At 39.9% G+C, this 22,099-nt stretch overlaps 1 protein-coding gene across 19 annotated transcripts in view; it reads right to left on the reverse strand.

Moving 5' to 3' along the window:
- mbnl1 (muscleblind-like splicing regulator 1) overlaps positions 1-20,295 on the reverse strand; it is a 37,456-nt gene extending 17,161 nt beyond the window's left edge. For 6 of the 19 annotated variants that reach the window (XM_072441403.1, XM_072441402.1, XM_072441399.1 and 3 more), the window contains exons 1-2: positions 15,070-15,620; positions 8,417-9,202 (exon numbers count right to left, since the gene is read on the reverse strand). In XM_072441403.1, the coding sequence (XP_072297504.1) occupies positions 8,417-8,590 (174 nt within the window). In that variant the 5' untranslated portion in view covers positions 8,591-9,202; positions 15,070-15,620. Of the gene's footprint in view, positions 1-8,416; positions 9,203-9,470; positions 9,577-14,212; positions 14,445-14,540; positions 14,731-15,069; positions 15,625-19,710; positions 19,731-20,275 lie in introns of those variants that run through there. The other 13 variants (XM_072441406.1, XM_072441404.1, XM_072441405.1 and 10 more) reach the window with 11 other exon arrangements.
- Positions 20,296-22,099: the final 1,804 nt, after the last annotated feature.

The following is a 22,099-nucleotide window of genomic DNA, read 5'->3' on the forward strand; positions in this document are numbered from 1 at the left end:
TGTCATTTAGAACAAAATTTTACAGTCCATGTGATATTTTTTGCCTTTCTTTTTTCATCGTAAGCAGCAATATTTGTTTTGATAAGGACGGACCATGTGTGGCTAATCCACCTGTCAATCCAGACTCATATCGATTTGTATAAAATACAGAAATATCATTCTGGATTTTCCAGGAGAGCAAACAACCACATGTTAACATTAAAGAAACAATGATTTGTTGAAAAGATTCTTTCATTATCTTACCATTTTCAGTTGTGACCCCCATGAAAACAATTGTTGGCATTCACGACCCCCGAGAATCGGTACACAAAATAGACTGCCCACAAAATGATAAAATAGCCTTATTTTAAATGTTTGATTTTATTTTCTGGACATAGGGCCAAACCAATAATTTGGTAAACCAACATCTACATCTACCACTGCATTTGAAGGGTGTCAAGCATGTACTGCACACAATTACCCATATCTCCTGAAATACTTTCGCCACCCCCATGGGAGTCCCGACCCATGGGTCGGGACTCCCATGGGTCCCATGGGTTATGATAATAAATGCAAAGCATTTATTATCATAATTGAAATTGGTATAGAGTTAGAAATAACTTTATCTGCAAAGTTAGGTCTAGGACAATATATCCTTTTGCAATATATTGCATTATGTTTTTATTGTGATACGCTTATTGTATCAGAAACCATGTATTGCAATACTTGAATGACAGCTTGTGTTACGCTGCAGCGGACATCAATTCTGCCCCGACAGGAGAGGGCAGCACTGTACATCTAAGTCCTGAATCTACCAAGCACTACGATATGCTAAAATATTTATGACTTTGATGTTACTTTATGTGAGATGTAGATGTATTTGCTGACTAAGTTCTCGACAAAGCTGATGCTGGTATCAGTATTGCTAATAACTGCTGAATGGTTTAAACAAAAGGGAGAAAGCTTCTATTACAACCCCAGCCTTGTGCATCTGCACTTTTACAAATGCCTGACACAAAAAGATAAACAAAATGATTTACAGTTAGTTTCTAACTTTTGGAAACTTGACGTGTACATTCTTCTAGTTAAATTCATTCAGGGTAAAGTATTGCAGTTCCTTATAATATTGAACCATACTGGTGTTATGAATCACATCAGCCCTTTGGTATTGTGATACATATTTTATGACTGAAACTACTATTAATAAACTAATAATAAACAATCATTGTACTCCTAATATTGCCAGTATTATAAAATACACTACAGAATATTTTCTTAGTTACCACAAGCCTATAGACTAGAGTATGTGCCACAGCAGTAAAGATTGTATCGGTGGTATAAAGGGCTCAGTGTAGTGAAGTGATGGCGACGGCTGACACTGAGAAGACACACAGCCCTCACACGAGCGCCCACACACAGAACTACGCTTGTCTGACATGCACAATCACAGCCCCCCCGAGCCTCTGGTCCACACTAGCCTTCAACCAAGACCAAAACACCAAGATTAATAACTAGTGCAGGAGACAACATAGAGTAGATCCTATCAACGCATCTTGTTTTGCCAGTAGAAAAGGAGTCACTGTCCTCGAACTATTCTGTGCAAAGTAATACAGCTTTGCAAACATTTATTATTTTATTATGACCTCAGTAAAGATGTAATGTTTACAACAAAAGACCAATAAGAACAAACTCAACCCTTCTACAAATTAGGTTTTCAAAGTTGATACAAAACTAGCTCCATTACCATAGCAATTAACAATTTAAAACAAAATATTCAACTGTTTTATTTGGCCCATAGGCTTTTTACTTGACAGGACAGCACAGCACAGCGTGGAATGGAAATAATGACATTGTCGAGAGCTGATACTTTTGAATGGTCAAAAATCCTCAAAATGGCATCTACAAACAGGAAGTTTATATATCAACTTGAATAGTGAATGAAATCATGCCCTAATATGGAAAGATAATTTAGTTCTCGCCAGAGGTATAGTAGTATATGGTGTCATCGTTTCACTTCCTGACCCAATCACTTGTTGAATGTCTCAACCCTTTCCCCATTTCACACTTCAGCTTTAAGCCTTTGGGCCAGGAATAAATAAAGAAGAAACAGATCATTTAGCACTTTTCTGTTTAGTGCAGCTCTAAGTTCTTACACACACGCCATCTCCTCACCTACTTCATGCTTTTGTTTAATATGACATGTTCATGTGTGTTCTCAACTGGATGATTGTGAATACTAAATGACCATAGTCAACAACGGCACATGTTTCAAATTGAATGAAAAATAAAATAAAGTATGTATTTAGCCTATAAACGCTTTTTTGGCCACATTGAATTAAACATAATGATACAGACAGTGTTTGTATTGCTAAATCAAATTTAATGAGACCTCGAGTCCATGAATTTCCCACATGTATGATAAGAATGTATACTATACTATAATATTGAACAACTTTTTTGATAACCCATTTGATGATTAGTACAAAGTTGATTTTCACCTCAAGCTACTCTTTTCTATTCTTGAGTTTTTGTTGTTGCAGAATTTGGCTCAAAGCCTGGAAGCAAGCAATGTGAGGATCACACGTCTTTGGATTCCTCACGCCCATCTGTGACAGATGACAAACACAGCACTCGGATTGTCTGCAAATGTGGCACAACTAGGTAAAAGTTTGATGTCTTTGCCCTGCTTTAGGAATGTTTAGACTAGTTATTGAGGCCAAATGATAAGTAAGTAATGATTATAACGGGTGCAAAGGGGACTAGTGAGCAACAACTGTACTCATGTAAAAGTACTTCAAATAATATTATTCAGGTGTTGAGCAAGTGTTTGGAAGTAATGTCAGATTTCTTTTTCACTACTAACGTACTCATATAAACAAAACAAGTAAGGCTAATAGTAAGAAAAAAAAGAAAGAAAAAAGTACAGACATGAGTGGAGCAGAGGAAAATTGTACTCGAGTATGTGAATGGTTGCTTGAAAAATAAAACAGAAATCTGAACTACAGTTCAATAATACCCTCCTTTAACGTGGGTGACAGCGATGCCAAATAAGCATTAGCCTTTCTGAACTTGTAGCCATATGCTTGTACAAAACGTGTTAGTTTCACTGCCCAGAACGCGGCAGTATAATTTATTTGAGGTCATAAAATACAGCGTGGACTAAGCAACACGGCTAATATTTACCCGACAAGTGGTCTGGCAGTGCTCCGCTCATTGTAGCCTATGTAGGAGTTAGTGTTTTTTAAGTTAAACGAAATGTAAACACACTGCCAAAACGCCAGTAGAAAAATAACAGAGCAAAGCCAGATAGACTAGCAGATGAAGGGAAGGGATTGAGACAGATAAATACGTGGAATGCAATCCTGGCTAACCACAAAAAACTTTAATAATAATAACAATAATACTACTACCATAATACTACCACAACACAGGAATATTACTCTTACGACTTTATTGCATAGGTGTGTCTAGTCTGTTAACGTTATTATCCAAATTATATGGAAAGGGCTAATCATGACTAATAGTAGCGACTCTCCCGTTTGCACGCAAGGCCTTAAATGTTACCCAATAAGAGAACACATTTTACATTTTTCTTTGATTTTAAAGACATATTGGCTGAGAGGCTTCATTAGACTCAACAGGACAGCTATAGCGTTCAAGGGCTAGAGAGGGGAGAGACATTCGGTAAACGGTCAAGGTCAAGGACAAATAAGCATTATTGCATTAAATGAATTGGTACTGGCCTTTAATTAAACATGCTCTTGAAGTTATTTTTGAATCCCATGCTGTAGAACTCAAATTAAAAAGTTTACAAAAAACAAAATTACTTGACGTCACTCTGGCTTTTCCTAAGCGAAGAATTTACTTTGCGCTCCATCTACTGGGTGCAGAGGGAATTACATGAGATAAACAAACACCCCTGACATGCCAATGTAAGCACGCAGTTGTACTGATTGTGATTTTATGCCAGAAATGCTCAGAATGAGATTGGTGATGATTTATGGACTTACAAACAGCACAGTTGATCTCTGAGTTCTACTTACAATGTCACAAATCTGGGAAATCAGAATGTGTTTTTGACGCTCAGAGGGGAGAGGATTTTCTAAATAGGATTTACCAAACTAGGGTGAATGAAGGTAAATACACCTCCAGGTATGTTTTTTGATGCGGGAACAATCTTGAAGCCCAAAAAAGATCATTTTGCATAATACTGCATGCGACTTGATTCTACCATTAAGAAATTTAAATGTATTTCAGGAGGAGAAAAGATAATATTTACCCCAAAATTAGGTCTGGGCAGTACACTTTTCACATGAGCAGATTATGCCACCAGTGGATTGTGGTTTACATTTTTTCTTGTTATTTTTTTGCCCCATAGCCTTCTCTCATAAATACTTTTGCACTATGCTTATGTGGTGAAATAAGAGATCTAATACAATAATTGGGGAAAAGTTTGAAGAGTAACAATCCGTCCCTTAAAGTCTTGCCACACTCGTCATTTGTGTTTGGTTTGTATGGTGTAATGTGAACCATCTAGTCCAGCGGTGGGTGTGGCCTGGACTCAACAAGGCGAAGAAACCAGACTGAGCGGGAAATCAAGTAAAAGCAAGCTCCCGACATAAGGGTGGAGAATGAAAACAACTGCAAATACAGCGCACCAGAATAGACTCGCATTAGACAGTTAAAAACAAGTTGGTAGTGGGTGGACCTGATATGCATGACAGATCTGTTAGTGTATTCAGACTTGTGTAAACTAATAGGTTTGGCCACTTTATGGAAATCTACTCTTATAAAGTAACACAGTAAGTAACACTGAGAAAGTAAAGTTTAAACCAGGGCACAGTTCAAATGTTGGCTTATTTTTAACTTCTACCACTTGCAGACTTCAAAACTGCTACTATGTTAGTAGCCTATATATCATGACCCAACAAATGTATTAAATGACTATAGATCCAAAAATGTAAAACATAAATAAAAGTCCTCAAAAACTCACTATTTTCTATCCTGAGTCCTGCAGCTCTAATAAATATATGCCAGGTTACTGTGAAGCGTGAAGCCCAAACTCTACTTTGCTCCAAATGTAAGCAGTAGTTTGAGAAGATTTACAATGGCCTAAACCATTCTAGTAGTCAACCATTAATAGGCATGGAGGTGACTTTAACATCAGGGACTCCAGGCAGCCATTATCCTTCTCCAAATATTTACTCAGCTTTGACATGTCTAAGCAGTCTGCCCTGCGCTCACCAGATACACAGACCACAGGCAGAGCACTGCGATGTGCCGTGGGGTTAAGGTCAAGTTTAAGGCCAACACATACAGACCCAAGGTGGATCTGCACTGCTGCATTTGTCACCCGAAAAAACAACAAGCAACAAAAGCCTTTAGTAGCATTTTGATCCCTGAGACAGTGACTCAGGACACATTCGTTCACAAACTGGAAGGTCGGCCTTTTCAACCTCTCTCAAAACCGAGTGTAATAGTTTATACACTTTACCCACATTGTGCATGTATGAATATGGTGCATGAGGGGTTTGTGGGGGATGGAGGGGCCGATGGCGCAGTTTTGCAGCCTCGATTCTGTCATTCTATCTGTGATTACTGAAGTAACTTACCATCACCATGTGAACAACCGGACATAAATCATATTATGCAGATCAACTCTAACTATTTACATTACATTGATATTAATAATCTGACAATTCCAGAAAAATAAATAATTATCAGATATGTGTTGTGCATGTAAACAAAGCCGGAGTGTAAGATGTGTAGAACCATAAATTATTCAAGATTTTAAATTTTCATTATGCAGTGTAATTGGACTGTCTGTGTTGCTGTACTTCAAAATGAGCATCTTCCCATGAAAGCCACTTATTTCTCGTTTCTCGTTGGTTGTTTGAGACGAGGGCACATGTTGTGGTGGAGCCAGGGCAGTGAGGCAGATGGAGAGATGACAGGGTTTGGGTGTGCCCTGTTTGCCTGTGCTGATCATGTGAGACCTGTTCTAATTATACACGTTTATACAGAAGAAGGTCGGCCCTGTCCCATGGGCAATCAGCACTTTCAAGACACGGGCATCTGTGTGAGGGACATGAAGAACATGCACACACATTTAACAATTAGGCGACTCAATTAAGACAACTATTCACACTTTAGTCCAAATAGTTCAAACAACCATAATAATGAAACATTTTCGTTTTTTTGGTCAAACTTCTACTCTGTGTTTTGTTATTTTATCAATCAATATATTTTTTATTCTATATATTGGTAAATAAAGGTGGAAGTTTTATTCCAGTTATACATTTCCCAGGTAAATATACAGCTATAATTACTATTGCAACAAGGGTTACTACTGCCACTACTAGAATCAATGGTTATTGAATGTTGAGCGTGTTCAGCCATCAAATTATGTCAAGCATTGGTCAACCATTATGGAAATAGATGTTTTCCATAATGCACTAAGCACATGCTCTCCCTCTCGATCCGTCTTGTATGAAAATTATTTTCTCCAGTAAGTCATAACTCCCGGCTAAAGGCTGTATATTTCAAACGTATATAGCTATAATTCCAATAGTGTTGAATGAATGACTGTGCTTGTGGTTTTAGGCCTCTTCTCCACTCTCTTACTAACCAATCAGCCATCTCATAGCGTCATTTCCACCCTGTTTCTTTCCCCACCTCTCTCTGTCTTTACTGCTGTTTCCACTGTGGCTTTCAGAGACCCGTTCTGTTTTTCATTACCAGTGGAAAAAGGGGCAGAACTGTTAAAAAAAAGTATTGCCTGTATCTCCATTAATACACAAATCCTGGTGGAAAACCAGTCTAATCGACCAAAATAGACCTTGACTTTCTCCATAAAGAGCTTACTACTGCTTTCCAGTTGATGACCTTCCACTTAAATTGTAGAAATCTTTAAAGAAATGTAAAGGCTCTCAGGTAATGTTGAGGTATTGCAAGTAAGCATTTATAGATGTATGTTGTTTGTAATAATGCATATTGTAGTAAACGTTAATGGATTTATGTTGGTTGTGGAACCAAATGCACAAAAACAAATTCATTATATTATAGACACAAGATCACAATTTAAATGTTATCATTTATAGCAGGTACTGTAACTAAAGCCACCTGCCGCTCCTTAGAGTTCATGCTTTACTCTGTTTGGTTAAATCACTCCCTAACGAAATAACAATATGTAAATATCACCAAAAAAGATGAATCGTCACAGGAACGAGATCACGATCCAAATTTTATTACCATATCACCCAGCCTTTATGATTATGTATTTATTCATTGACTTATTTCAAACATTTACTGAAAGTACTTTGTTAATCATATACAAACATTGATTGTGGTCACATGAATATTCTTTGCTTACTTCAAATTTAGAGGAAAAAGTCATCATTCAAGAGCAAACGTTGCTATTATAGGCAAGAATATGTTAACGTTCAATGAAAAACTACGACAACAAATACGGGAAAATTAAATGAGGAAGCAGCATATAGTTAAATCCTAGTATCTGGTGGTGCTTAGTCATACATAAAGTGAAATGTGACATTTCACTTGGGTCACATGTTTTGGACTAACGTTACAGACACTGCCAAACATATGTACATCTCATCAGTAAACAAAAGTGCTAGGTTAGGGTCAACAACGATTCACTGCCAACATAAGGCCAACAGTGCTGCCTAAGTGAACTCACACACTCTGTCCTCACCCTCACCCTGTCCTGCTATAGCATACAATGACCTAAAGTGTCTTTTGGTACAACAACAACCAGTGGTGAAAACACACAACATGTCCCTGCATATCAGTTCAGCCCCTCCCATTTGATCTTGATAATAATAAGTCAGATTGTGAAATTACACAGGGGAAACACAGAAAGTGTGTCTCTCTTCTGCTTTGACCTAAAAATGGAAAATGGCTATATGCGGTGCCCCAAATATGCCCTGACGTTAGCCACACAGGCACAGGAAGTGGTTCAACTGACAGGGTTCCACACATGACACTATCTCCTTAGGTTGTTTAAGTATTGTGCTCCAGGCTGCTCAGTTTTAAATTATGTTTTCTGTATTCATGTCTGTGCTGCAGAAGGGCATGGTTAGCCTTGTGTATGGTGTAATCGGCTGCAAAAGTGCCTTGCAAATTGCAGTAAACGTTGGCCAAAAAGACTTCGGTCTGTCCTCAAAAATTCCACAGCGCAGTGTCACAATCGCCTGACTTCTGCTTCCTGAATTTAGAGCGCTCTGACCTCCTCCCTTTTTGCCTGTGGTCACATGTCCCAGTCACCTGACCAGAAGTAGGTAGTGAAGAGGAGCACATGCTGTGGCCAGATGGCGTGGTGCATGATACAGACACCAGACTAGTAACATTCACTGCTTCTTGCTCCATATATTTGACCTCTAGATGTCCTATTAATAACTCAATGTTGCGTTATTCTTACCTTGAGTGAATCAAAACAGGCGATGACTCGTCCATTGTCCACCTGGCAGCTCTTGGCCGGGTGGGCAAACTTGCACTCCTGGTCTGAGCGTGAGCATGTACCCCTCTGAAACTCTCTGCATACCTCCAGGGTCAGCCACTTGGTATCGCGGATGTGTGCTATGTTCATTGCCATGGCAACACGCACGCACAACAATTTTCCTAGCTGTTCAAGTGTGAATAAAGTACCTTGAGTGTTTTAATCCACAGTTTTTCTCTTGTTACTGCCTGTGACTCTTAGAAGTGATGGTGAAATGAAAGATTCAAGCAAAGTTTCTTTAGATTGAGAGGGCTCCTTGCCCAGAGGGAAATGATAAAGGACACTGTTAGCTGTGAATACTATTGATACATTTTCCTGACAGAGCCAGGATTGGAGCTTATACAATGTGTCAGACAGACGACAGGACAAAGCCCTCAGGTGCAGTGAAGCAGGCAACAAAGGTGATAGTCTGTGTGTAGCCCGTCACAGGGAGGTTAAGGACACTGAGGACTGAATGGAGGCCTATGGGTCAAAGTTAAAGGCAGGTGGGTGAGACTGTGTGGGCTGGGGTGGTGCTGTAAGGCTGTTCAGTGGCAGCTGGGCCGGTCGGTGAGGTCAAGCTGGAGATGGACTGGGGACAGAGATGGTGTGGCCACTGTCCTTGGATTCAGGTTACCGCGGCAGCAAGCGAGTGAGGCAGGGGGAGGGTGGAGCTTCAGCTGTAGAAGCAGGTCAAAGCTGCAGCAGACATCAGGGAAGGCACTTCCTCTGGAGGCAAAGAGATGGAGAGAGATTAGTCTGATCACTGATGATTGTCACATAGCTTTAAAAAAGTTTATGGCGACATCAAGTCATGCGAACACGAAACGACTATGGGAAATGATGTAGCAATGTCAGGTAAAACAAATACTGCTCCCCTACACCTTCACAAAGTTGACATACACAAATCATAGAGAAAAGCACACAAAGCAGCCATTAACAACATTTGTGCATTTCTGGTGATGGAGAAAAATCAGATCAAACCTGTATCACTTACACTCAAATACAGTGAATGCAGCCATGGCTAATGTGTTTAGAGGTGAGTGAAAGGAAGAGAGTGAAAGCAGGAGGGGAAGTCAGCCAGGGTTAGTCATTTCCCTTCTTGCAAAGTGGAGCGGGAGAGTGGACCAATGAGAGGCGGCGCAGTTGCAGCAACATTCTGGGCTTAGCGCCAGGTGAGAACGAAGGAGGAGCCAGTGGGTCTGACCTGCATGCTGCACTGTCACATTGAGACACTAAACTAATGTTAGGTACTGTATAAGAGATTTACTTATATATGAAAGATAAAAGCTAGAGCTGGAATCAGTATCGTCAAAAAAGTTTTACTATGTTAAGTGAAAAAGATTGCTTATTTTTGTTGTTATGTTTGTGAAGGTTTTGTGAGGAATGTGAATTACTGGTTTCAGAGGCCTATTCTGCTCTTATCACACGAGCATGGCACCACACCCTGTGCAGAGAAATCGCTTATCCCACAACAGCATGTGCACGTTCAGCAGCACTGGGAACCACAGCTAACTTTACGGCACAGCAACACGCCATATCAGCCCTGCAGCAGTGCAGCACAGGTCACGACGTCCCAGCTCCAAATACCTACATGTACGAGAAAGAGAGACTGGAGGGAAAAAGCTCTATTTCACCTTAAAGGAACCCACGCGAGAAAAGTCCCTTTGCTGCTGGAGATGACCTTTGTCGTGTTAGCATAGTCAAATCCCAACAACAGCTCTGCCTGCATAAATACACACAGCCTCAAATCATTTTCTTCAGGTAGATGAATTATGACGTATAATTAGGTCAAAATACAATAAAAGACACCAAAACATGTTTACTCTCCCAATAAACAAAAATGATCAAGAATCCAACTAAAAACATCAAATATAGTGTTAGAATCCAAGGCTTTAAAACTGAACTAATAAAGCATCTCAAGAGTTGTAATCATTAGAATCTTTAGGTCCCATGCTCCAATGGCACTGGCTCTGTATGTGTTTGTATCTCTGTGTGAAAGAATGTAGATTTTATTGCATCTGTAAATAGTGTTTGTGCTTGTGTGTACTTTCTGTGTGTGTATTGTCAAATGTTTTTGAGTTGTTCTTTTCCCTGCCAGGTGACTGCAAATGTAAATTGAGAGTCGGATCTCTCCTTCACTGGAACTCCTCCAGGTTTCTACGCTTTTTTCCCAAAGAGGTTTTTTTTTTGTAGTTTTTCCTGGCCGAGAAGGAGAGTCTAAGGACAGAGGACCCTGGGACATCGTCCCTCGCCACCACAGACATTGTCTGACTCCATTGCCACCACAGACATTGTTGATTCATTTCTCCCTGTGGCCCTCAGAGGCAACTGTTGTTGTGATTTTGGGCCTTACAAAAATAAATTGATTTGATTTGATTTGAAATTACTAACTCTGGTACAATGCATCAAATGGCAACATATATGTTTACTATCATTAGTAACGGCATTGTCATTGAGTGTCTAATGAACTCTGTGCCTAATTCTATACACGATTACTAATAACATTTGTTTCTCTGGCTTATTGGGGCCAGACGGCGCATCAGTACAGAACTCCACAGTGAAGCATGGCATAAGACAGTGTCAGACTAATGAGTACTTATTATGATCCATCATGTCTGGACATGGGCAACCATCCGTTATTGATTTTTCTCATTTCCATGGAGGTTCTTGTCAGTACACCACTCCTTCTCTCTAGTTCCACTTTAAATATCAGCGTTCTTTGAGGCATCCAATTCAACACACAACTGTTAATATGATCCACTTCTCTGACCACACCATTTGTTTAATCAGTAATTTGTCTTGAGTTGATACTTCCCGTTCTCCTGCCCTCATAGCCTCTCTGTACTTCTGCAATCAATCTGACCGACTGACCAAGCTTCCGGCATCCATGGCGGCTCTCCTCAGGACTCCCAAGGTCTTGCGAGCTGGTGCAAGGTCAACTATCGGATTGAGCAAAAATGGCGGAGGAGAGAACCCATGTGCTTCCTATCCCATTTATGACACGTGGCAGAGACATTACAGCAAATAGAGGAAGCATGTCTCCACAGTATCAGAACATCACAATATGGGCTCTTGGTCATATGACATGAGCCAATATATACTAATCCATTTTTTTAGGCTTGGGTTTTAATTTTGTTTGATTACAAGTCATAAAATAAATCTTGTATCAAAAATCCTTGCTTCACCTTCACACAGCCGCTAAAACTAAAGGTGAAACCTGCGATCTGGTCTGAAATGGATGGTGCCAGGATGTTTGCACTCACAGAGAAGCATTTAATCATGAGGCACGTTCCGACTGATTGAAAAGCAGTCCGAGAAACATGCTCGTTGCTAATCTGGGCTGGTCCAAGAGATGTCGTTGTGACTAACTGCCAGAGCTTGCGCTAGACAATGAGAAAAAAGGGTGTGGTTGACAGTTATGACAACACAAGATATGCAGCAATCCTCTTTCTTGGCTTGCTGCTGTAAAGTAAAAAAGTGGTTTCAGCATATTGACAGAGGTGCAGGTATAGGTCACAGCAGTAGAGGACGCTGGGAGAAATGCTACACCCTGGGCCATGCAGCTGCAGCCGCCGCTGCTGCTCCATGTGCTCTGAATATAGCATGTCAATACTGCCCCCATTGACCTACACGCGCAGACACAGCAGTGGAATGCGCAGTTAAAAAGAAAATACAGGACTAAATATACATAGGAGTTCTATTGTAAAGGCATTTTAGGTGAAAAATAACAGAATCAGAATTACTTTAACTCATCCCCAAGGGCAAAATCACATGCACTCGACCAGCACGTGAAAGTTCAAAGAATTATTTTAGTTCAAGGATATTTTGTGGCTAATTCAGATGGGGGGGACAAAAAAGGGAGAAAAGAGTTCTTTGATAGCTATGTTGTAACTGTGAACAAATAACATTGCCCCACGTAATATTGGAAAGGTATTTTTTTGTCTTGGCCTTGGCCCATGACTCACAATTTCAGATAATGTATCAATTTAATCTTAGTAATGTTGCCAACAGACTAAAACATCAATGAAAAAAACACTGCCAGCTAAAACATATCCTTGAAAGTGGCGATAAGAATTCCATAAATATCTGCTTTCAACCCTCATCTTTTTCTTTATTTTACAATTTCAAAATGATAGCGTCAATGAAAGGTAAGGCCTCACAAGTAGACTGCAATTACCTCACAAGTGCAACGTCGTCAGCGTGCTATTACCTCCATAATCATCAACGTCTTGTCTCAACTATTAGTTTAACTGAATGGTATGTCATTGGGGTGAATTGCATAGACAGAGAAAGTGACTCTTATCCCAGAAACCGCACAACAAACAAAGCCTATTGATTCCACTGGGAGCCGACTTCTGCATACAATACGAGTTCTTGTTTACCGTAAATAGGGGAATATGCAGACAAAAATGCTAATCTATGCTTCTGTGCGCACACTTTGTATACGAATGTGTTGTGAAGTCTGTGCACATTGTTGCTAATAGTCAGACTTAGGCTGTAATGAGTGGCTCATCGGCTCATATTTGTTCAGGCGTCTGTTTCAGTAGGATAGAAACAGCTCAGTCTACCACAGCTTAGTGCTGTTTGCATTCAGGCAAGTGATAAGAGGTGTCCAACGCAAGTCCTCAACAAAAGCTTTGATGCCTAACAATGTGCTAACCATGTTGGTGTTATTGAGTAAAAAAAAGTAGACATAACACATTACAGTATGCTAGCTTCTTTATCTGCATATCCATCGACTAATTCTTTCTATGTGCTATAATGTTCCATGTCCACTGCCTGATCTGAGGCCTGCTTTGTCCAAAACACTGTGATCAGATGAAAGCATTGACAAGGTTGTAAGGTTATTGCAAGGAGACGGGTCAGGGGTGTGTAATTAAATGTTAAAGCTGTCTAAAAGAATGGGGGTTGCGAGATGTGAGGGGCAGATGCAAGTGTGATATAGAAAAACAAGGGCAGGCTTGTGTTGGCATGTGTTCCTTTCTAAACGTTAAGCGACTTTAACATGCGCCTAACATGCCTATTTCCTCTTATTGAACAGATGTTCCATCTACTGACACTGGCTGAGTTCCCCATGCAATACAGAGATGACTGGAGGCAACAGTTTACAAAAAGCAAAATTACAAAAAGCCTTGATCCAAGAAAGATTCTTAATGAGACAAATCCCACAATCCTATGTCAAGCATCTATCAATGTTGCAATGTATACATATTTATAGCACAATAAATGTGTTTTGCTAGTAAGACATAGCAAAGAAGATCTTATGTAATAAGACTTTAACCTGCCCAGGTAAATGAAGTCATCCACATAATCTTGTCTGTAGGGTACATTACAGTCTTGGTATGACATGGTAAGAATTAAGAATAAGCTTCCGCTTATTGCACAGAAGTCTTATCTGGATTTGCACATGTTCACACAGACAGGAACACTGCAACTACCTGCAGCTGTGCCCCAGGTTTCACAAAAGTCGACGGACAATCTATCATGCATCTGTTTGTATTTTACAATGTGAAGAATTCTATTCATGAGAAATTGCAACTCTAAACAATGTAAAATAAAGTGCACACATGTGGTAAACCAAGATTACTGAGAGAAGACTAGAATTTCAAAATATATTCACTTGCTTGTAATAACTGTTAAAAGTAACTTGCCAAACTTTTAGTCACACTGTGAACTTCGAGTTGTGAACAACAACAGCACAGCAATGTATTACAAATGTAGAAGAATTTGACTTACATTTATATCCAATTCAATAAGTGATATTGCTCCATTCTGAACGTCTCTGCGTCTTCTCGAGCTTCTAACCCTCTTTTCCACTTCAGCTTTCTTTCTGAGTTACTCCCCCTCTGTCAGGCGCATGCAAACACTCACTTAGTAGCGCACACATGCACTGAACACACATACACACTCCCACAGACAGAGTCACCCTCTTACACAGTCTCTCCTCCCGCGACCCGGAATGCTTGGCCACTTTCAACTGCACTGAAATACTGTGCGCGCCATATAAGGCAGTGGCGGCTTCACATGTCACAGATAATTTACATGCAACGAGGCGGGTGTTTACCTCAGAACGTATACACACAGGCCCGGGACACATGCAGAACCATGCTTCGCTGTGTTTGAGGTAGAGGAGAGAAAATATGTACACTCTCTGTTTTAAGCCGGATAACTCCCAACATGTCCAGTGTTGAGTCAGACGAAGGGAATGAAAGCTGAGTGGGCGATCTATTGATCCTCTTCTCCTCTGGTTCCTGGAATGAACGTGGCTTTCCAAAACACACATGCACACCAGAATGTTTTTTTCTTGCTAACTAGCGCTACCCTGAGGAAGTAAGCTATTGTGTGTCTCTCTACTTGGAGCCAAGAATGTGTCTGTGGACGAGGTGTTTACGTGGATGTGTATCTATAAAACAAGCTGTCACAGATGGACCCTGTGGCCCGCATACTGAAGAGCAGGCAGAAGACACCCAGGCAGACCAATTCCCAAATGTTTACCTATGCTGGAAAAAAGTAAAGACTGCAGCACATGGGGGAAATATCTGTATGACCCAATAGAGAGACAGAGAGGAGGGATTCTCATCTAAATCTCTTACCTCTCACATTGCGCTCCGACTTGTGTGTGTGTGGTTGCTGCTGCGCTTTGGCTCGTCTGGAACTGTTTATGCGTATGTTCAGACAGGCCCCGACAGCAGACCCCCAGGCACCGGCTGGACCATTCTCAGGGCAGGCGGCGGGCAGGCGGGCACAGAGCGGAGCAAAGGCAAGGAGGAGAAGAAGAAGAAGAAGAGGCAAGCGAGTGGTAAGCGGTGGAGTCAGCAGCAGCGAATGAGTTGAGGGAGCTGTGCGGAGCCAAGCGGCATGGGCGGTCTGCTACAGAGGGAGAGGGAGAGAGAGAGAGAGAGGGAGTGAAGGAGAACGAGGGAGGGATAAGTAGAGGAGGAGTGGTGCGCTATAGTGGCTCCCCTCCCCTGCCTCACTGGTGCTGGGCTGCACTGGGGCTTAAGGCCGGGGGATCGTCTGTCTGCCTGCCGCTCGCTCGCTGCTGCTGCCTGGGGAGGAGAAAGTGCTGCTCGCTCGGCTCTGCTCAGCAGCAGTAGCAACAGCTGTGGAGGAGAAGGAGGAGGAGGCGGGACTGCGCTGGCCCGGTATACAGATCCCGCAGTCCTTTCAACCCTCCCTCGCTTCCTCTGCTTAATGTCTGGCCATGCCCCCCTGGTTCCCCCTGCCCCCGCCCACCCCCTAAAACAACACGAGGAAGTGCTGGCTCAGTTACAACAGCAGCAGCAGCAGCAGCAGCGTTGCCCTCACCTTATCCATGCAGCAAGAAAGCAGAGGGAAAACGCAGATGGGAGATAAAGGGCGGCAGGAAAAGTAAATTAGAGGGAAAATAAACACACAGCAGGGGTAAACAGGAGTCCAACTCTGACACTGAAATATGAAAACTGTTCAATGGCATCACGGTGGAAAAGACAGCAGCAGCTGTAATAACTTTCAGTTCCTCTATATACATATATTATAATACTGTATTTTTATTTACTGGTGTTTTCTGGCATGTGCAGAATAGAAAATAAATGGAAGGTAAACTTAAAGGTAAGTAATAAGAAAAAAAAAGTGTAATGTATAAGTGCAATAAACGTTTGAAATGTTTCCCAACAAAAAACAATTGGCAAAATATACAACAAAAGCCATTAAAAATATTAACTACTTCAACATCAAATGACAAACAAATGTAATAATAGCATTTTGTCTAAAGAAAATTGCTCTTTATGTAGTTGCTAAGGGCATTAGCAATCACTTGTAATGAATTGCTGCCAACCTATCTAGTTCATCTTTTAAATCAGAGAAACCCACAGAAGAGAAAATGTAGTAAACTGCAGTGAAAGAAGCCAGACCAAAGTAGGTTAAGTACTGCTAAAAATGAAACTAGACTAGTACTGCAGATTGGAGGTCTCTCAACTGAATCTAGCTGTCCGTTTCCTGTGTGGTTTACACACAGAATACTCCTGCCATGACACGAAGTGATTGGGGGGAAAGCCAGAAAGCCAAAGGAATTTGATTTGGACCTGATGCTGCAATATCCGGTAGCTATGGAGACACTGGACTAGGCGTCGGAATGGATGCTTACAGAATGGAGTCAAGTGTGCTTGTGCCAACTTTTCTGCCTGATCCCACATATTGTCTGTGACTCACTTCATTTGATTTTGATTAAAGGGAACAACCAGCCTGAAACACTAGACTTTTTGAATACTTTCATTGAGAAAGAAAGCAGTCTAAATGTTATGTAGAATGATTAACCTCTTGACTGGCATCTAAAATCAAAGTTTTGCTTTTAGCATTACCTTCAGTCTGCAAAAGGCTTGTGCTTCTGCAGCCATTTTGGGCATTGGGTCTGCATCCACCCTTGCAAAGCTCTGTTTAGTCTAAAGCCAGTGATAAGTCACATCTCATTTACACAGCGGAGCCTCAATCCCACGTGCTGGAGTGTGGAAGAATCACAGCTCCGGCCCTTTTGAAGTGTGCATCCAACAAAACAAATCTAACAACACAAATTGTACCAAATACTACAGCATGTATTTCACAAACTATGCATGACATTTGAACACGCTAAATATATCAACAAACTATGGCACAAAATCCTAATATCACTAATATCTCATATCAAGGGGGTGGGCATTATAATCAAAAATGTGTGTATTAATATTTTTGGAAGTATCACAATAATAATTGTGAAGCTATTATGGCAAGCCAATAGAAATGAATCAATGAATGAATCGGCTGAATATTGGTTGGGGTTTAAATATCAATGAAATGTCAAAGGACTGTAAAATTACCCACAAAATGTAATACTTTTTGCAGCACTTTTTGAGTAGTTTTTATTTTCTTATCAACAACATATCCAATATTAAGATAAGTGCATATATTCAAAACAACATTCACCATATTACCAATAATTAAATATTTGATATTGATATGATGTGATATCTCTAGCATAAATTAATTAAACCGTCTAAAGAATATTGGTGCCCTTCTGGTAAGAGACACACGATCACAAGCCCCTAAGTGTCAGTTTCCTGTGAAACTTTAACATGGACATAATTAATTTCCCTCATTCTCCTGGACCTCACTTTTGTCTTTTTTTGCTTGACAATACATTTTCCTCTGTCAATGTAAAGTCCATAAATTATAGCCGTCGAACAAGTGTCACTAATCCAATGCCAGTGGCACAATTTATTTGTATTTCCTATTTATATTAAACAATTGTAAAGCAAAAGTAAATTTTCCTTTTCTTCTTCTCATTTCTTTATCGCCTTGTGTTTTAACTTCTTGCTCCACGTGTGCAACTCAGCGATAAGAGCGGCGTGGCCCGAGAACGATCAATGAGCTGTTCGAGCGGTTTAAGTGTCACAAGAACAAGTGCTACGCAGGGTCGACCAAAAAGTGCATGCATGAGCCAATAATGTGTGAAGCAACTGAAAACAGGAAGATGGAGGATTGGGTGCACCACAAAACACAAAGGGGAATTCCACTCTATTTACTTTTAATGTGTGCAGATGAAAACTGATCACTGACTAGTATTGAACTTTACCTATTAAGATAATAATAATGCAAAATAAAAAAGGATTTTAGCAAAAGGAAATAATTACTTCCTTTTTATAGCAGAGGGGTAATAAATAAATAGAAATAAAAGCTTAAATTTGTCTTAATTTTCTCTTGAGGACGATAAAAGTCAAACTATATGCAAAGTACTTTTTTATCTGGCTGTTTATTACAATATCATTGGTTTTGCATAAAGCTAGTTTGTGAAAGAAAGCAAATTAAAGATTTCACTGTTGTTTGGTCCAAGTAGCAACAAATAATAACAAATAATCGTAAAATCAAGTTTCTTCTCATAATAATCGGAACAATAACATTTAATATCGTGACATCTTCAAGTAAAAATAATTTACTAGTTTGAATAAAAGAACAGTACAGTATCGTTTTATCCTGACTAAACCCTTTCAGAATTTGAAATAAGGAAAGATAAGCAACTTTGCATCACCCAATTTCCTGATTCATCAAGTTATTTGTTAGAAAACAGCTTATGTCTAACTGACAAATTGAAATTGTTTGGCATCTTGTGTCCTTATTTTCTCTCCCTCCTCCCATCTAAAAGCAACTTTCCACCTCAAGCTTCCTATCATCTCAGAGCTCTGCTATTTCCCAGGCCTCTGTAAATGACACGGGCTGGCTGAGCTGAACTCTCACTCCACTGAAGAAATGTCCCAGAGCCTCCCAGTGCCAAGCTCTGACGGCTCATCTATCACGAAGGCCGCAAATACACATTACACTCCCATTACAGGTCATCACAGCAACAACTGCAACACTAGCTAGTCCGACAGAAAGCTCCACAGTGGGGTGCTTGCATCCAAAGTTATTTCACCCTTAAGTTTATTTTGGAGGCAGAATGAGGCAGCAAACCAATGTTGTTGGGAAACTTGACACAGGCTGTTTGTTGCTTATACAAAAAAAACTGTTGAACATTTTGTGGGACTAAAACGTCATTTTAATGTTGTTTACAAAACCAAGAGCTCTAAATAAAAATAATTTGTAAATTATATTTCATGGCTGATCACTTTATTCCTTTCTATTTCTTAAAATGTTTCCACTTTAGCACAATGAAGGAAAGCAGGTGCAATCGAGTCAGTTTGAAACACACAGAGAGGAAATAGCACTAGCCTTGTCCCCATGTGACACCATGCTGCATGTGTGCATGTGAGCACACTATCTGAAGGTACGGGGGACAATACTGACATAAATGAATATCCCGGTCATTATACTAGTATCCAGAGAAAAATATTAGGACTATATCATGTCACTCCAACAGAAATGTGTTAAAATGTGTCTTTAAATGTATTACTTGAGGTTCAAGTATCAGACAAATGGCTGTAAAATTATCCACTAAAGTGCGGAAATATGACTTTATACGATTATTTTGAAGCTTTTTAAGATTATTTTTACCTACATTATAATCGATATATTATTTTTTTCACATCTTACAAACAACATTCACAATATTACCAATATTTCAATAATCTAGCGACCTCTATTTAAAAGTTATTACAAAGATTACATTTTTGAGACATAGACTAATGAGTGGGTTTAACTCTTCAAAAAGAAAGACGACTCAAAAAATTGCAAAACAGGGTAAAGCTACAACATTTTAAAAGCCCTGCAAATTTCCTCTGCAAGCTTACCTGTGTGTCTGTCTAGAGCTGACGAGTCACTGGGACAGACAAAGCCACTTCAACACAAGTTAGCAGCCGCAGTGCATTATGGGACAGCTAACATCTTTATTTCTTTCTTCCGCTACTTCACCCACTCCCTCATAATAGCACCGTCTGCTTGGCAACGGCCATAGCACAAATGCGGTCAGGTTTACAGCGAACCATCACTGCGCAACATCAAGTCACCATGACAACCACTTCTTATCCAATTTGCATCTCCTGCTTATCTACACATGCCTAATATGGTACGTTCGTGGCGTCAAAGCACACACTTTCACAACTTCCTATTTTATCAACACAAATACACTACTGCCATATTGTTTATTATATTGACCACAAAACACAAGTTAATGTTTGAAAATTGTATAAAGAGGAAGTGTAGGTGACAACAGAGCAGTTTGCAGCAAGAAAGATTAGCATCATGTCAACTTGATTCAGGAAGTGTGCGAAAGGCTGCTGTTAAGAGGCGTCATAATGAAAAGGGGAAATGTGTTATCATAACCTTTGCATAACCCAGTCGCTGAATTTCACTTACCTCCTCAGTTCCCCGTGTGCATTTGGCCTCCTCCTCTTTCACCCCAAAGGACAGTGTCTATCAAACCATCACAGGAATGTTGAAGCAAGTCCCTGGAGCCCACACAGACAGCAGCACTCAGCAGCACTCAGCACCTGTCTCCCACCGACAGCTCGGAGAAAAGACAAGCTCGATCGAGATGGACAGCACTGCAAAAGCACAAGAGAAATACCATACATTGATTATACAGTAATACATACACCAATGGCCATATCTTGCACTGTAACTACAGGTGGGTGTTATTGACTAAATCTGATGTCTCTTTAGTTTTTTGGATTATGTTTTTGTAATCCATCATAAATTTACTAAACCGTGCCCATAAATATTGTGTTTGAGTATCTTAAAAACTAAAAATATTTTTTCTCAAAAAAGAACAGAAATATAATTATTAACTAAACTCTGGTTTAATAAATTACCATTTTCTATTTTAATCAGCTTGTTTACAACTTTAAGACAAAGTACGCATTATTCTTGTTTTGCATTGTAAAAATAAAAAAGCTATTTTGATTTTGACTTGTAGACAATATAATATATCACCCACCATTATGTGTAACCTATTCATATTGTACTGATTTAAAACACTTTCAAGTGTTTCTAATGTTTAAAACGCATCTCAAGCTGCATCGGCTGAATCGGCTGAATCGGCTGCATCTGACATTCACATAATGTCTTTAGTGGTGCAGTGGGTACAAGGCTCTGGTGCGGCCGCGACCCTGGGGATAGCAGGTCAATGAAAACCAGGCCTAATTTAGTTGCTCCTACGCCATGAGCTGCTTGAAATCAGAGTGAGACTGCCTTCCCTTTTAGGGCTCCCTGGACACTGAGGACTGGAAGTGCCGCTACTGCATTCCTGGATACGCTAAGGAGATAAACAAGCAAGAGGACAGAATTTACTGAACATAAACAACATTTAAGCGATATTTAAAATGTGACGAGAAATGGGACAAACTGACTGAAACCATTTACTATTACATCTCGCCAAGATTTTAGAACGCACTTGCTTAAGTACCATGTATACATCCAGTACCGTTAAATGTCCTCAGTATATGGACTTGATAATTCAGAGACTACTTCACTTTCAATTGCTAATTTTTGCTATAAACACAGACATTTGGGGTTCTGCAAAATAACAACGATCTCTAGCTCAATGTCACAACAGCTTGACACCAGATACCAGTAATTAGTTGTGAAGATGAGCCTAATCATAGAAGCTATACTTAAACTATCAGCCGGGTCTTGAGTCTGTCATGTAATCTTTAATAGGGTCCCAGGCTGCAGTGAAACGCTATTCTGCAAACAGTATATTGTAACTGTTGTAACTGATGTAAAAATACTTACTTGAAAGCTGGTCTCGAATATAATATAAATTAGAAGCAAGATGTTGCTATTAAATTGAAAATGTTACTATCTATGGTGGAATTCTCTTATTTTCAGCATTCATCCCCTGCAGGCACCACAAAAAACACAGCTGCCACATATCGCTTTTATCTGAAATAACAGCTCTGAAAGCCAATTCAAACTGAATGAACAAACACCATTTGTACATTCAAGGTTCCTTATGCAAATAAGAACACAACATTCACAAAATAATCATAATAACAACAATAACAATAATACAAAATTGAGATCGACCGATATATTTTTTTAATGGGCGATGCTGATACCGATAGTATAGAGCTGCCGATACTTTAAAGCCAATATGTAGGGCCTATCTTAATAATTTGCCCCAAAATATAGGATTTTAAATAACTGCAAAATCAGTTACTGTCTAAAAAAGCCACTGCT

Source organism: Eucyclogobius newberryi, unplaced genomic scaffold, assembly GCF_026437365.1.
Source record: "Eucyclogobius newberryi isolate DKJ021-1_F unplaced genomic scaffold, fEucNew1.0.hap1 SCAF_12, whole genome shotgun sequence".
NCBI classification, from domain to species: Eukaryota; Metazoa; Chordata; class Actinopteri; order Gobiiformes; family Gobiidae; genus Eucyclogobius; species Eucyclogobius newberryi.